General features: G+C 37.5%; 1 protein-coding gene across 5 annotated transcripts in view; it reads left to right on the plus strand.

Annotated features, from left to right (window-relative positions):
* Positions 1–17010, plus strand: part of KIDINS220 (kinase D interacting substrate 220) — an 85002-nt gene that overhangs the window by 16130 nt on the left and 51862 nt on the right. For all 5 annotated transcript variants that reach the window (XM_075497998.1, XM_075497994.1, XM_075497995.1 and 2 more), the window contains 12 exons: positions 667–765; positions 1753–1854; positions 2324–2422; positions 6151–6348; positions 8433–8531; positions 11078–11176; positions 11863–11961; positions 12931–13108; positions 13642–13806; positions 15228–15407; positions 15776–15941; positions 16853–17004. In XM_075497998.1, coding sequence (XP_075354113.1) covers positions 667–765; positions 1753–1854; positions 2324–2422; positions 6151–6348; positions 8433–8531; positions 11078–11176; positions 11863–11961; positions 12931–13108; positions 13642–13806; positions 15228–15407; positions 15776–15941; positions 16853–17004 — 1636 coding nt within the window. The remainder of the gene's footprint in view (positions 1–666; positions 766–1752; positions 1855–2323; positions 2423–6150; positions 6349–8432; positions 8532–11077; positions 11177–11862; positions 11962–12930; positions 13109–13641; positions 13807–15227; positions 15408–15775; positions 15942–16852; positions 17005–17010) is intronic.

Here is a 17010-nt window from a genome sequence, read left to right on the forward strand (position 1 = left end):
TTTACCTCCCCAAAAGTGTATTATAAAGAAATAAACAGAAATTGTGCTTACAGTTATCAGAGACGTTCTGTTATTTTAAAATTCATTTTGGTTACCTGAACTGTCAAATGCCTTAAGTAGTGAAGCCTCGTTGTCTCCTAGTTTACAAACTTAAATGAGCACACCAATGGAGTTTGAAATTAATTGGTCTTATTACTCCCTTAAGAGGACACATGATTTCCTTCTTTTTCATGAAGAAGCAAACCATTACATAGTTACTTTATGAAGGCCAGCTGTCTATTACACAGATCAAAAGTAAACCCTCCATGTTAATTGATTTGACTTCTAGACTTTTGTTTTAAAATAGTGCTTTGTTTTTGGTTTGTTTATCCAGTAATTGGATTTGTATGCACTTGAAGTCTGAATTGAGTGTTTACAGAAAATTCAGGAACATTTAGGACATGATATTCTCCCAAGTTTTGCATACAGCAGTAAATTAGTACTTTCATATGTGTGCTTATTATTTCTCCTACATAAGTAGGATTACAAGGTTGTGTAGTCCATCCTTACTATGTTTTGGACTTGCAAAACAGCCTTAGGACAAATACACAATGAAATAAAAGTCACTAATTAGGCTTCTAAAAAGTATTTTTCAGTTTTTACATTTCTTTGAATTGTGCTTTCCAGGGAGGATGGACTGCCCTGATGTGGGCATCATATAAAGGCCGTACCGAAGTAGCTAAACTGCTGCTTGAGAAAGGGGCAAATCCAAACATCACAGGAATGGTAAGTTTTAGTCTTAAATGCCCCCTCCTTCCAAATGTTTAAAGTTCTGAATTGTACACTCATCTTATTATCTTGATTGCACATTTTGCATTTTTTGCAATATAACATTAATCACTATATTTATAAAGGGATTGCTTTAATAATCTGTATGACAGCCACTCTTTTTTTGATTCATTTTAAATTTTTTTAATTAAAGCAAATAAGTGTATAGCTTTTAATAAGATTCAGATTAGCAGGGAGAGGAAATAATAGAAAAGATAAGTAGTGTATCTAATGCTACTTGTATAACAATTGTCATTTTTCTGCATCTGTAGAATTTAATGGAGTAACTAATATGTGCAATCTAGAAACAATAATTTATTTTAATTGTTACATAATTGTTACCAAATGGGCTAGATTATATAAATATATACCATACATGTGAGAGAGAATTTAAAAACTAAGATTTTGAGATTTATTTCGTTTTATAAACATTTTCTATAAAAGTAGAAGCATGTTGAAAGTTGAAGGAACAATTTGTTTATGCTGTCAGCTCTCTGGTGTTTGAGGCAACAGTGAACGATCAAGGAAAAATACTATTGACTTGCCTTTCTGATTGTCGATTTCATCTGGTTTGCATATGCAGCTTCTGCATGCGTGACATGACTGGTCTGCAGTCCTGATTACTTAGGGATATTGCATAGCTGTCTGTTGCTTCTCTCTTACGTTACAAATGTTTATATTAAGATGAGGATGTGAATTTTTAAACCTTGTTTAAGGAGTTATAAAACAAAATTAATTCAAAACAGTAGACATCTTCCTAGATATCAGCTAGACAATGTACTAGGCTACAGTTACTGTTACGTAGTTAGATTTATTTCTGTGTATTCCTTCTTCTATGGATTTATTGTCTCTTAAAACATTGTGATCAATATTGTTCCATGAAAAATAATTAAGACTATGATTTTATTTCTTTGTTTGTTTGTTTGTTTGTTTTTTAATTCTAAGCAATACAGTGTTTATCCAATTATTTGGGCAGCAGGACGGGGCCACTCAGATATAGTACATCTCTTACTGCAACATGGAGCTAAAGTGAACTGCTCTGACAAAGTAAGCTATATTTATATAATATTTAATTTCTTTAATGCTTGATAAATTTCTTGTAAAAGTAAGTTTTATTAAAGAAATAAAAATCTGTGAAGTTTTGATTGGAAAAACACCCGCTGTTATATTTTGCCCATGAGATTAGAATTAGTGTGCTAGAGTAAGTCATTATACTTGCAGAAGGTTTTTCTATAGTATGCTGAAGATGGTTGTGAACATTTATTTCAGTGGAGCATATTTCTGTTTTCTAAGCTACTGGAAACTTTGCTATCCTAGGTTGCACAGAAAAATAATTGTTACAGCTATCATCTACAAAGAAAAAGTTAAAATGGCTTTTCAAATGCTTGTGTTAATTCACAAGACCAAATTATATCTTTGTAAAAACTAAAGCAATAAAGTGTAGGATGAATACTAGATTGTAGGGGATACTAAATACAGAGAGTAATATGATAAAATGTTATTAATGTTTTTGCAGTATGGAACCACCCCACTGGTTTGGGCAGCGAGGAAAGGTCATTTGGAGTGTGTGAAATACTTGCTGCAGATGGGAGCTGATGTTGATCAAGAAGGAGCTGTAAGTAACTGTTTGTTTTCCGGTGATAAGGTGTGGGTACGTACATCTGTGTGTCCTGTTTTATTTTTATAATACAAATACCAAGAAATACATACACACACACACACAATCGTATAGGTTGGAAAAGACCTTTAAGATCATCGAGTCCAACTGTAAACCTAACGCTACCAAGACCACCACTATACCACGTCCCTAAGCACCTCATCCAAACGTCCTTTAAATACCTCCAGGGATGGCGACTCAACCACTTCCCTGGGCAGCCTGTTCCAGTGCTTGATAACCTTTTCAGTGAAGAAAAATTTCCTAATATCCAGTCTAAACCTCCCCTGGCGCAACTTGAGACCATTTCCTCTCGTCCTATCACTTGTTACCTGGGAGAAGAGACCGACCCCCACCTCTCTACAACCTCCTTTCAGGTAGTTGTAGAGAGCGATAAGGTCTCCCCTCAGCCTCCTTTTCTCCAGACTAAACAACCCCAGCTCCCTCAGCCGCTCCTCATCAGACTTCTGCTCCAGACCCTTCACCAGCTTCGTTGCCCTTCTCTGGACTCGCTCCAGCACCTCAATGTCTCTCTTGTAGTGGGGGGCCCAAAACTGAACACAGTATTCGAGGTGCGGCCTCACCAGTGCCGAGTACAGGGGCACGATCACTTCCCTAGTCCTGCTGGCCACGCTATTTTTGATACAAGCCAGGATGCCATTGGCTTTCTTGGCCTCCTGGGCACACTGCTGGCTCATATTCAGGTGGCTGTCAACCAACACTCCCAGGTCCTTCTCTGCCAGGCAGCTTTCCAGCCACTCTTCCCCAAGCCTGTAGCATTGCATGGGGTTGCTGTGGCCCAAGTGCAGGACCTTGCACTTGGCCTTGTTAAACCTCATACAATTGACCTTGGCCCATCGATCCAGCCTGTCCAGGTCCCTCTGCAGAGCGTTCCTACCCTCAAGCACATCAACACTCCCACCCAACTTGGTGTCCTCTGCAAACTTACTGAGGGTGCACTCGATCCCTTCGTCCAGATTATTGATAAAGATATTAAACAGAACTGGCCCCAACACAGAGCCCTGGGGAACACCGCTTGTGACCGGCCGCCAACTGGAGTAAACGCCATTCACCACCACTCTCTGGGCCCGGCCATCCAGCCGGTTCTTTACCCAGCAAAGAGTACACCCGTCCAAGCCACGAGCAGCCAGTTTCTCCAGGAGAATGCTGTGGGAAACCGTGTCAAAGGCTTTACTGAAGTCTAGATAGACAACATCCACAGCCTTTCCCTCATCTACTAGGTGGGTCACCTTGTCGTAGAAGGAGATCAGGTTGGTCAAGCAGGACCTGCCTTTCCTGAACCCATGCTGGCTGGGCTTGATCCCTTGGTTATTCTCTACATGCCGTGTGATAGCACTCAGGATGATCTGCTCCATCAGCTTCCCCGGCACCGAGGTCAGGCTGACAGGCCTGTAGTTCCCCGGGTCCTCCTTCCAGCCCTTCTTGAAGATGGGTGTCACATTTGCTAATCTCCAGTCAGCAGGGACCTCCCCAGTTAGCCAGGACTGCTGGTAAATGATGGAAAGGGGCTTGGTGAGCACATCTGCCAGTTCCTTCAGTACTCTTGGGTGGATCTCATCAGGCCCTATAGACTTGTGAGCGTCTAAGTGGTGCAGCAGGTCACTAACCATTTCCCCCTGGATTATGGGGGCTCCATTCTGGTCCCCGTCCCTATCTTCCAACTCCAGGGGCTGGGTACCCAGAGAACAATTGGCCCTGCTATTAAAAACTGAGGCAAAGAAGGCATTAAGTACCTCAGCCTTTTCCTCATCCTTGGTCACTGTGTTCCCTCCCCTGTCTACTAGGGGCTGGAGATTCTCCTTAGCTCTCCTTTTGCTGCTAATGTATTTGAAGAAGTGTTTTTTGTTGTCTTTTACAGCAGCAGCCAGATTGAGCTGTAGCTCAGCTTTGGCCCTTCTAATTTTCTCCTTGCACAGCCTCGCTACACCTTTGTAGTCCTCCTGAGTTGCCTGCCCCTTCTTCCAGAGGTCATAGACTCTCCTCTTTTTCCTGAGTTCGAGCCAGAGCTCTCTAGTCAGCCAGGCCGGTCTTCTTCCCCGCCGGCTCGTCTTTTGGCACCTGGGGACAGCCCGCTCTTGTGCCTTTAGGACTTCCTCCTTAAAGAATGTCCAGCCTTCCTGGACTCCTTTGCCCATTAGGGCTGCCTCCCAGGGGACTCTCTCGACCAGTCTCCTAAACAGGCCGAAGTCCGCTCTCCGGAAGTCTAAGGTGGCAGTTTTGCTGATCCCCCTCGCTGCTTCTCCACGTATCAAAACCTCTTTCATTTCGTGATCACTCTGCCCAAGACAGCCTCCAACCATCACATGGCTCACAAGTCCTCTGTTCGTGAACAAGAGGTCCAGCGGGGCACTTCCCTCGTTGGCTCGCTCACCAGCTGTGTCAGGAAGTTATCTGCCACACGCTCCAGGAACCTCCTAGGCTGTTTCCTCTCTGCTGTATTGTATTTCCAGCAGACATCCGGCAGGTTGAAGCCCCCACAAGAACAAGGGCTAGCAATCGTGAGGCTTCTCCCAGCTGCTTATAGAATAGTTCATCTGTCTCCTCATCCTGGTTGGGTGGTCTGTAACAGACTCCCACCACAATATCTGCCTTGTTGGCCTTCCCCCTGATTCTCACCCATAGACACTCCACCCTGTCATCACCATCATCGAGCTCTAAACTATCCAGACACTCCCTGACGTACAGGGCTACCCCACCACCTCTCCTGCCTCGCGTATCCCTCCTGAAGAGTTTATAGCCATCCATCGCCGCACTCCAGTTGTGCGAGTCATCCCACCACGTTTCCGTGATGGCCACCATATCGTAGTTTTCCTGATGTACAATGAAACCAGATGAAACAAGATGAAATGTTGATGTTGGAGTATATTACTTTCCAGCTATTTGCAGACTACGTGAGGATTATTTAAGCTTCTTTGTGCCTTTTAATAAAAATATTACGTAACTAGGGATTCGTGTTGACAGTTGACACACTGTTATGTAAAATGTAAATTTTAATGTACTTAAATGAATTTATGTTATTGTTCTCTGAAGGTTAACGCTATCAAAATTCTTTCTGTACCCAAGCTTGGTATGTCAAACAACTTATCCTCAGTGCTATTTGAAAAGTAAATCAAACACAAAACGTCTTTTGAAAATAATAATGGCTGTTGTGCCTTTTCAGAAGTTGGAAATTGTTTAGAAGTTTTCAACTGCATATTGTTTTTAAATGGATTTTAATTTTTTGTTGTATAAGACACTTAAAATGCTTGTCAAAATAAAAAAAAAATCAGTAAAAGTTAAGTGGAAAATTAGGACAACTTTTAATATTCGTATGATTATTTCTGAAGTTCTTCAAAAAACCTCTTTGAGCGGTATTGGCAGACCTGGGTGCTCTGATAATACTATGTTCCCATATGACCACAAAATTATTTTACCGTGCGTGTGACATTCAGGAGTTAGAATAAACTGATCGGAGCTTTACTGTTTGCATTTGAAGTGTTCTCTCTATAATACTTAGTTTATTTCTTTTTTAAAAAAAGCATAGCAAGCGCACTTTAAAACATAAAACTGAAGTAATGTTTGGATGGTTAAGAAAGTAATGTCAGTGTGTGTTCTTTTATGATTTAAACTGCTGATATAATGATTTTCTATATCCACTGTACAATAAAATCTGTTGTTTTTGTTTAAAGAATTCTATGACTGCACTTATTGTAGCAGTGAAAGGTGGCTATACTGACTCAGTAAAAGAAATACTGAAAAGGAACCCAAATGTAAACTTAACAGATAAAGATGGAAATACAGCTTTGATGATTGCATCAAAGGAGGGACATACCGAAATTGTGCAGGATCTTCTTGATGCTGGAACTTATGTGAACATTCCTGATAGAGTGAGTAAATCTTCGTCTTACTTCTGGTTTTATGTATGTGTAATAATAATATATATTTAAATAGCAGCATACGCAAATTTGCAGGTACATGATTTTTCTGGCTTTTTAATGTTTCTGCCACCTAGGGGTATTTTTATGTATTGCTATTTTACAAGTATGTTAAGTGGCAAATGTTGCTGTGTGAAGGTAAAGGATAAAATACAGAAACTACTCCTTTTCTTTGAGATTCTTGAATTATGAGTTTCCATAGGGCATGGAAATTATTTATGATTGTATATTTGTCATATCTGTAACATGAGACCAATACTGAACTAACTTGCAGGTTTGGGGTGGGGTTTTTGTGTATTAATACATGTGGTAGTGCTGTTAAAATTGTAAAACGATGGATATTATAAAAAATAATATATTTCATTCAGCACCATCTTTTACAATGAAACTTTTTACTAGGAAACTTGCATATATTACAGGAAGACTTCAGCTCTGGGTTACAACACGTAAATGTAACTGTTGAAAGGTACGCTGTGTACCTGAGCTGCGATGCCATTGTTCAGTAGAGGCATGCAGTGTGGGCAGTGACCAGGGTGTGAATCTGCTTGCTAGCCACTCAGGGATTTATTTGGTTGCTTATATAGATGCCTTGGACTGTCCGCAGTGTCCTCTAGATAGTCATTTTTTTCTGAAGTGTCAGAGGCAGGCCAAGCACTGCACCCTTGGGGACTATAGGTGGTTGGATACCTAAACTTAGGTGCCTCTGTCAAGATCACTGTTTTAGTTCAGAACAGTAATACGACTTTGAGGCTGAATTCCCAATCCCTAAATTGAATTGCTTGGGGTTGCAGAGAAGAGAGGAAAACCTCCTAATATTTGCCTCATAATTTTAAAAGGGTTTTTGGATGCATTTTCCTATATTTCAAGTGTCAGCTTAGTGCATTTCTTGGAAGGTTACATATGGAGCTGCAGTGTTGTATGTGACAACAAATTTGATCTGAGGCCCATATCAAAGCAAAACTTTAAATATTTAAGGGAATACATTGCAATCTCCCTTCCCACCTCTTCTGTCACAAAATTCTACAACTGTCTGCATTCCTGTGCTTTTGGGAAGGATAAATTACAGCTTTCAGTACAGCTGACTGTATTCCAAAAATACATCAGACAATGAGTAGTCTTAGTTTTAGATACTAGAGTAGGTTTTGATAAGGAAAATTTCTTGGTTTGCAGCCAGGTATGTAATGACTGTGATTGATAGGGGATCTACTACTACTGAGCTTTCTAACTGAATTCCCCACCTGTGAATTAGCTATACTTTTATTTATTTTTCCTGTTTCATCATAAAAGAAGTATTAGGTAATTTCAGGATTTCATTTTCTGAAATTCTGACATATCCTTAAGTGTGTTAAAATCAGAAGCCTTAAGCAGAATTGTAGCTTTGTTTTATATATATACAACTCCATTTACCGCAGCAGAATATTTTTTCTTTTGATCAATTTGAGATAAAATCAGCCTTTTGCTTCTTTTCTTTATAACAGCATAGTGTATGTAAACAGGATTGCAGTCAAATCTGCACAAAAAAAAGGGATAAAATTCTTTAAAATTCTTGAAGATCTTTTGTCAGCTGTGAAACATCTAAAGGAGACAGCCAACATTCTTGTCTGATTGTAAAGAGGTTATTACTGTGAGTAATTACTTGTCTGATTGTAAAGAGGTTATTACTGTGAGTGGTTGGCCTTCCTATGAATGTAGAGAACAGCTGGATTTTTTCATAATCATTATTAATTTTTGCTGTTATTTTTTAGGATAGTGGTTTAAGCTGGACCTATTTTGGGGTGTTTGTTTTGCCATAAATATATAATATTTCATCTCTTTGCAAAAAAAATACAAAATATGGAGTCTGGAATTTTTTCTTCTATATACCCGTTTTTTGCAGAGATAGAACTATTTTTTTGTATCTTTCTTTAAAATGAGTGCAGATTTCTTAATGTAAATAGGCATAGTGTATATTTTGAGGCTATAATTTATTCTGTGTTGCATTTCTTTTTGCTGAATAGTATTAATTCATCTTCAGTGTTCTTTCACTGTTTTTCTAGAGTGGAGATACAGTGCTGATTGGGGCTGTTAGAGGAGGTCATGTTGAAATTGTGAGGGCCCTGCTCCATAAATATGCTGATATAGATATCAGAGGTCAGGTAAGTACAACAATGTAAATGTTAGAGTAGTTCTTAAATAGGATATGAATTTGAATACCAAACAGTTGCATCGTGTTTCTGAAAACAGGGCTTTAAAAACTTGTTCAGTCTACTCTGTAGGAAACTCAGATTCCCATCAAGCATTAAAAATACATCAATTGCTGTGCAGTTTTTAAGATATAAGACATATGTAATTGTAATGACTTCTTAAGCTGCATTTTTTCCAGTTAATTTGTATAATGGTTGAAAAGCAAAATATGTAAATTGAACTTATTTCATCTGCACTACTGAACAGATTTAAAATAATAAAATACTTACCCCCCCCCATAATATTATTATTTTAATACTTAATATTTTAAATTTAATATCAATATATTAAAATACGATACACCTTAGATTATATCTGTTGTCCGTGCAGTTCTGTCACTATGCCTGGTTGGTTCCTGTCTCCTTCACTAACTTCCTTTCTTGCATTAAGCAATGTTGTCAGTGGTTTCCATGTTTTCTACCTACCCCTTCTTTCTTTTTTTGTCCTTTGATTAAGGTATTGTTTTTATTCTTGTACAGAAAGCTCTCTTACTCAGCACGGTACTTTTTTTATTGTTACATTCAGCTTGCTTTCTTTCGCTTGAAGCTATTCAAATCACTCTGCTCACAGGCATATACGGTCTGCCAAGTTTGGACACAAAACTAACTAGTGACTGAGAGCTGCAAAGATTGAGTGCCTGCTATTGATGCAGAGCCTCTTTGAGAAGCCAAGAAGCTTTTAGTTCAGAGAAAAAGTAGTGTTTGGGTCTCTTCCTCTAACCTGCCATTGGAAACCTGGAATTATGTGTCCTAGCTTCTTGCTGACATGGGTCTGAAAATCTGGAGCTTTTCAACGTCGTGATATGACCAAGGCAATACAGAAACAGCAAGAGGACCCAGCCTCCTTGGGGGCGGAGAAGCTTCTGACTTCTGGCAGTGTGAGCGTCTCTGTATAGCCATTTCCAGTGGTTAATCTAGAGAATGCATTTCTGGCCTTGTTGACACAGCAGCAGTGAGTACCATCAGAGGAGGACTCTGGCTGTGCACTTCAGATCTTCAGACTAGGACCAGCACTATCAAAATTGGTGATGAGCGCTAAGTGTTTAGCAACTCCCCTGCTGTTTGGCACTGCAGCACCTGTCTGCCAGCCAGACCTGTTCGGCGGAGATTTGCTGCCTGCCCAAGTCTGTGATGTTCCAGAAAGATTGCTGAGTGTTGTGCAGCCTTCCAGCAACTGTGTTCCTTGTTGCTCATTCATTCATATGGACAGTAGTCAGGGGGGACCTCAAGCAGACAAAACGTGACTATAGGGCTCTGGGAGCGAGTGTTGGGGCAGTGGGGGGCTCAGGTGGTGTTCTCCTCAGCCCTTCTGGTAAGGGGGAAGGGGCCAGCTGGGAGCATCTGGCAGACCAGTGCAGCTGATGTTGCTAGCGAGGAGTCAGCTTCCTCAGGCTGGTGTCTTGTTGAAGCCACCTGACTGAAGGACGGAGGACATGAAACCCAGGTGACCAGAGAGGAAAGAAATCTTAGTGACCAGGCTTGTTAAACTGTCGAGAAAGGCTTTAGACTCAGTTTGCTGTGAAGCCCATGAGTGGGAGAGGAAGAACTGCAAATGAAAGAAGCAAGCAAAGGAGAAGGCTGCAAGGGGGACTTTGACATTCCTGCTTAGAAGCGGTATGTGTTCAGAGGCTTTTCTTAAATGTCTCTACACAAGTGTGCATCAAACAGAAAGAGTCGTGGTGCAGTCACTAGGCTACAGAAAGATTGCAGGCATGGAGTCTTCCTGGGATAGCATACAGCGCTGGGGAAAAAAAAGATGACACAGGCAGATTTGCAACTATCAACCATTCCCCCTGGTTCAGTGATACAATGTATGGCTCATCTGCATTCTGGTACTTTGTGTTGAGTTTCATGTCCGTCTACTTTTACAGCTTTCCAGCTTGCATGGGCTGTTTTTTAGGCCAGCCAGCCAGTTCAACGGTTTTATTAAGCTATACTGTAAAATTGAGAACAAAATGGAAATTTTTTTTTAAAGGCCTGGAAGTGGTTAGCACTTCCATGTTCTAATAGGAAAGAAATCTTTTTTTTTTTAAAGAAAAAAAAAAGCCACAGAAAAACATGACTTACATAATAGGGGTAAAAAAGACAACACTCTGGAAAAAGTTGGTTTATTTCATTAGAAAACTTGTACATTTAAGTTACAATTGAATACTCATATATAGTTTTGGAAACTCTTTCAGGACAGGTTGAATCTGCTTGAATTGTTAAACCTCTTGATACATTTTGCACAGGTTTTTAAAATAGATTTGTGTTCTCTAGCCACATTTCCATTCCCCCCCCAAAGTTCTACTGGTGTGCCAATTAGATTTGTTGGTGGTTCTCTTTGCCCTGAGCTGTGCTAAAATTTGCTGTATTATGTACTGTTTTCAATATAGAGGTTGTACTTTATATACAGTTTTTGAAATTCATCCAACTGAATGAAAGTACTGTTAACATTTAATGCTCTCTTTTTTTTTCAGGATAATAAAACTGCTTTATATTGGGCAGTTGAGAAAGGAAATGCTACAATGGTGAGGGATATCTTGCAATGCAACCCTGATACTGAAACATGTACAAAGGTAACAATTAGAATTGTAATTGAATTGCTTTGTTTAACATCTGTTCTTTTCTCAACTCCTATGTGACGTTAGGATCATAACACCAAATTCAGTTTTTGTGAAGTGTTAGTACCTTGCACACTGTAAATAGAAATACGGAATTTATTTTCAGCAGCAATGTCCCCTTTGTTGATAAACATCACCTACTACTAAAACTGGATAGCAGGGAAAGTGTGGATACTTTACGTCAGCGTCATTGACATGACCAGCAATAAGGAGTAGAGAGCAGGTGCTACTGGAAACTGAGGAAAGAGGTTTCTAATATTACTAAGCATGAAAGTTCAGACCACCATTTATTGCATGTGCAGGAATTAAAAAAATAGAGGAAGTAGTATGTACAGCAGGGAGTTACCTCTTCCACGAGTCTCTTTTCAAATATCTTGTATTCTATCTGAATCTTGTCATTCTCTGTTTGGCAGTGTTATTAACAGAAATGTATTTTGTTCTGTGATTCTAATCAATCTAGAATAAGGGTCTGTGATACTTTTTCAATAACATATGCACTGAAGTGTTGTTATTTGCACAGTAACATATTTAATTAAATTCTCTTAAAAGTTTGGGATTTAGTTTGTTACGCTATCACTAATTTTTGCTTGGTTTTGAGTATACAGAGAAGATCTTTTTATTAGGCCTACTTTTCCCTTTAGGACGGAGAAACACCACTTATAAAGGCAACCAAGATGAGAAATATTGAAATAGTAGAGCTTCTTCTGGATAAAGGAGCTAAGGTTTCTGCAGTAGACAAGGTAAAGAATATTTGTTTGTTTACTTTAGTATAGTTAATAATTTTAGTTTTGCAGCAGAATTTTGTAGTGAGTTGTCAAGGCTAATACAGAAATAACTTCCTATATGCTTAATAATTAAGCAGACAATAATGCTTAAATGCTTAGTCTCCCATATGCTTGCTTAAATAGATCAGAATACTTAAATATAAATTAATTCCCACCATTAATATATTGATTTTTTTGTTTGTATTAGGGTGCTTTTAGTAATATGAAAAGAAAAAATTCCAGGTCAGGAATAAAAATTTCACAGATAAGAATACTAATTCTTAATACACTTGAAAAAGAGCAAAGAGAATGGTTGTTACTTGTCACTGATGTTTGTTTTTGATTAACAGACATTAAACTAAGCAATGCCAAGGACAAATACAACGATTTGTTGCTGTCCTCTTATGCATTCCCTACTTTGACTGTAAACCTTTTAAATACAGGAACATTTATTTGATACTTTTTTAACCGCTTAGTATCATATTTAGGGCAAATGAATAATAAAGTTGATTTGATGTAATAAGGAAACTTTTACCGGAAAGCTTTTTGGAGAAATCTGAGCAGACATGGAAATAATTCTAACAAGCAGTATCTCTTTTTCCAAACAAGTCTGAATTTCCAAACAAGTCTCAAAGCAAGTAGACACTTGCTTCTAAATAGAGACTACAGTTTTCATGAACCTTAAGGTATTATTATAAACGTTTAAGAAGGAAGATAGTGCCTTAGATTTAGCGTTGTAAGAACTGTCTTTTCACATGTCTTTTCTGAAACTTTTGTAATGCTTTTTCGAGGGGAAAAAATGCTTGCTGTAAGGCATTAATGCTGTTGAGAATACCTTAAGATATGTTCAAGTAAATAACGCATCTGAAATGATGTGGAACATATGGTCTGTTCATAATCTTAGGAATTCATGGTAGATATTACTAGTTTTTCACTTAATTGCAGAAAGGAGATACTCCACTTCATATTGCCATTCGTGGAAGAAGCCGTAAACTTGCTGAATTACTCTTAAGAAATCCAAAAGATGGTAGATTGCTTTATAGACCCAACAAAACAGGAGAAACACCTTACAATATTGACTGTAGCCACCAGAAGAGTATTTTAACACAGATATTTGGAGCCAGTAAGTATAAGTATTTAATTTTGTATTTTTTAAAATCAGTTATATACTGAGAATCCAGTTTATTCAACTCTGTATTGAAAAGTGTTAACCATTTAGTGTTTTTAATGTTGCAACTAATGGGAGAGCTTTAAAAAAAATCAGTTGGCAAGAAAATTCATCATTCTAAAAGCTTAACAAAAGTCAAATGTACCTTTTATTTTTGACTTTTGACATTGGATACTGTGTGAATTCTGTTGATCATTTTGTTTTTACTTAGATCTTGCTTGTGTAGGAATTATTTTCTTTAACTTGCTGTGATTTGGGATTTTGCTTGAGTCTTTTGTGGTAAGCTCTAATGGTTTTGATAATTATATAACATTTATGCAGATGATTTACAATTCCTTTGAACAAGAATGTACCAATAATATCAGCTATTATATAGGAGGAGTATATATATAAATATAGGCGAACCTGTCATGATTTTATGTATGAAAATTGTCATATTGAAGACATTTCTTAAAGCAAATTTCTCTAATATAGTATTCGTATTACAGGACACCTGTCTCCCACGGAATCTGATGGTGACATGCTGGGTTACGATCTGTACAGCAGTGCTTTGGCTGATATTCTGAGTGAACCAACCATGCAGCCACCTATCTGTGTAGGCTTATATGCACAATGGGGAAGTGGAAAATCTTTCCTTCTCAAGAAACTGGAAGGTAAAAGTTAGTTTAGCCTTTTCTGGAGGTTCAAATCTCTCTATGAAAAGTATAGCATGGGAGTTACTAGTTTTTGCAGCAGCCATTGGTCCATGTAATGTTGTATCCAGTCTCTGTTTCTGTAATGAAAGGATTTCAGTTGTAGTGTGGTTAGTTCAGCCATAGGTTGCTTTGTTAATTTATACAATGTCAAGACAGTCTTTAAGCATTGCTGTCTGTTGTCCTGCGGGTTTCTTGTAGCAGTGAATCTACCCTTTAGGTACTGCTAAAAGTATGGCTGCTGAAATACGCCTTGCTGGGGGGGTGTGTGTGTCAGATCGGGTTCAGACCTTCTTTGCTGCAGTATTTATTTATTGTGCCTCCTATGTGTCATCTTACTTTTTTTTTTTTGAAGTTTAAGAACAAATTCCAGGCTATTAATATTTTTTATCTGTATTGTATTTTCTCTGCATCTAGTTTTCTTCCCCTTTCTCCTTATTTACTTTGAGCTTTTTGAACTTTCTGAAATGACAGAGGAAGGCACATACAGTATGTGAAGAGAGTCAATATTTTTCACAGTGGAAATCAGCATCTTATTTACAGTTTTAGCTTTTTCTAACAAAGGATGTTTTTCTGAGATGTTTCAGTATAATTCAAAGTACTTTTACCAGTCTTGAGGTTTCTTACTTTCTGTGATTTCTATGTTTTTAAAAGCTTCTGTATTAGTCAAAATGGGATCTCTGTTAATTTTGTTCACCTCATGTCCCATGTCATAAACAAAAAGTGGTGTGCATTTTTGACTGTGATGTTTATTGTCAATGAGCTCTTATGTTTTTAAAATGCTTTTCCAGTATTTTCTTCCTGTTCCTCATTTATCTTTTTATTCTGGATTGTGTTTTTAATGTTTTTTTACTCAATAGATCCCTAAATAAGTTTCTTCAGGAATTTCTGTTTTAGTAAATATGAATCAACAAACAGAAGTAAATACTGAAGCCTTTACATTGTACTGTTATATCTGACTATTTGAGGAATGTGGTCCAGATTTCAATGAAGGAGGTTTTGGGAGTTGGTTGGGGTTTTTTTTGACAGATATGGTGGATTTATTTTTCTTGGTGTCATAAAATAGGTTTTAAACTTTTGAAGGAGGATAGGAAATTGCATGGCTTTTAGTATGTCTTTAAAAGTAGAAAATCTGCAGCAAACAGTGCAAGTATTATGTATTTAAATGGTTTCATTCATTGCATGGGTGAAAACTTAGGGGTTAGCACTACTGTTTGAAGAAGAATTCAGGCATCATTGTCCTTTTTTTGGATCAATAATAGGGAAAAGTTATACAGTCTAGTGAAAAAGTTTCTTTTCAAAGATGATAATTATAATACCTTTTTTGCTTTCTGTTCTAGAATGATTTAACATGTTAACTGGTCTTTGTCTTTTTGTTTTAGATGAAATGAAGACTTTCGCAGGACAGCAGATTGAACCTCTATTTCAGTTCTCCTGGCTTATTGTGTTCCTCACAGTTTTACTGTGCGGAGGTTTGGGTTTATTGCTTGCTTTCACAGTGGATGCAAAGCTTGGAATAGCGGTGTCACTCAGTTTATTAGCAGTTCTCTACATTTTCTTTAGTAAGTCTGTCTTATTTTATATGAAATTTGTGAAGGTTTTTATTTATTTTTGGAGTTCAGTATTGTTTTGTAGACATGCTTTGTGATTCAGAAAAAAATAAATGTTTTTGTAGAAAATAGGACCTCTTCAGACCCTTTCCTTGTGTTTTGGATGTAATTTGTGAGAGGGCATTCTTGAAAACAAAGAAGGATTTTGTATATTAACTTCATTATGTTACTCTTACCATTTTCATTTTTAACCATAAATTTAAAAATTCATTCAGCTCCTTTTATGTAACTCCATACCTTATCTGTTCAAACTTCATGGTTCTTTCAGTTGTGAACATTAACTAAAATGTAGTCATCTTTTTAAATTTTTAATATTTTAGCTGTAATTTACTTTGGTGGCCGAAGAGAAGGTGAGAGCTGGAACTGGGCCTGGGTGTTAAGTGCAAGGTTGGCAAGACATATTGGATATTTAGAGTTGCTTCTCAAACTCATGTTTGTGAACCCACCAGAATTACCAGAGCAAACCACTAAAGCTTTACCTGTCAGGTTAGTTATTTCATTTATTTACTCTTGAATGAATAATTGAGGTTCACTCTGATACTTTTCAAACTACATGTGTTATTGTTCATGTTCATCTTCCTATGAAAAGCTGTTGAGATTCCTGTTTGAAAAACAGCAGCCCTAGAAGATCATGTAGTTACATTTTTCAGTGTGAAGAAGATAGTAGTGTTTTCAAGAAAAACTCTGTGCCAAAGTCACTGAAAGTTACTGCTTTTTAGTATTAGGGGTTTTGACTATCATGCTAATAAAAATTTGTAGCAGACAAAATAAGAATTTAGTTTTCTAGTATAGCTTACTGTGTATTACATTTAATGCTTATTTCACTGATTACTTCTGTTAAGGTCTTTTCCCTTTCCCTTTCCTGTAGAGCATCAGACTGCTCAAAGCTTCTAGTTTACTCGAAAGCAAGAAAATTTATGCCGTGTGTTTTATAGGTTTTTTTCCTCCTATTGTTTAGAAACTTGTATTTTAGCCTCATGGTGCTTTTATGTGATCTTGTTCTTCTGTATTTTTTTTTTTAATCCTCCATAAATATTTCGAAATAGCTCAGAATGCAATTTTAAAAATACTTGTCAATATTATGTTTTGGCATCATAAAGATATTTTTATGTTTTTACTGCTGTCTGAGATGCCGTTAGTGATGTGACCATTTTTATCTTTTTAAGAAATCAAGTTTTAGAATAGGAAGTGGGGCAAAGAAGAGATTGATAACAGGAGAAATAAAGAAATAAATACTTAAATTCCATGTAGAGTTTAAAAAAATTAAGTATTTAACATTTTGTGCCACTTGAAAATACTTTTAGCTGCAGAGATGCAGGAGGATCTTTGTTTTGGTTGCCAGAAAGTATTTAAAGCTTTCTAAAGTATACAAAATACATGTTTTTTTTCTCTTTCAGATTTTTGTTTACGGACTACAATAGACTGTCCAGTGTAGGTGGAGAAACTTCATTGGCTGAGATGATTGCTACCCTCTCTGATGCATGTGAAAGGGAGTTTGGTTTCTTAGCAACAAGGCTATTTCGAGTTTTCAAGACAGAAGATACACAAGGTTTTT

This window comes from Mycteria americana, chromosome 3 (assembly GCF_035582795.1).
Source record: "Mycteria americana isolate JAX WOST 10 ecotype Jacksonville Zoo and Gardens chromosome 3, USCA_MyAme_1.0, whole genome shotgun sequence".
NCBI lineage: Eukaryota > Metazoa > Chordata > Aves > Ciconiiformes > Ciconiidae > Mycteria > Mycteria americana.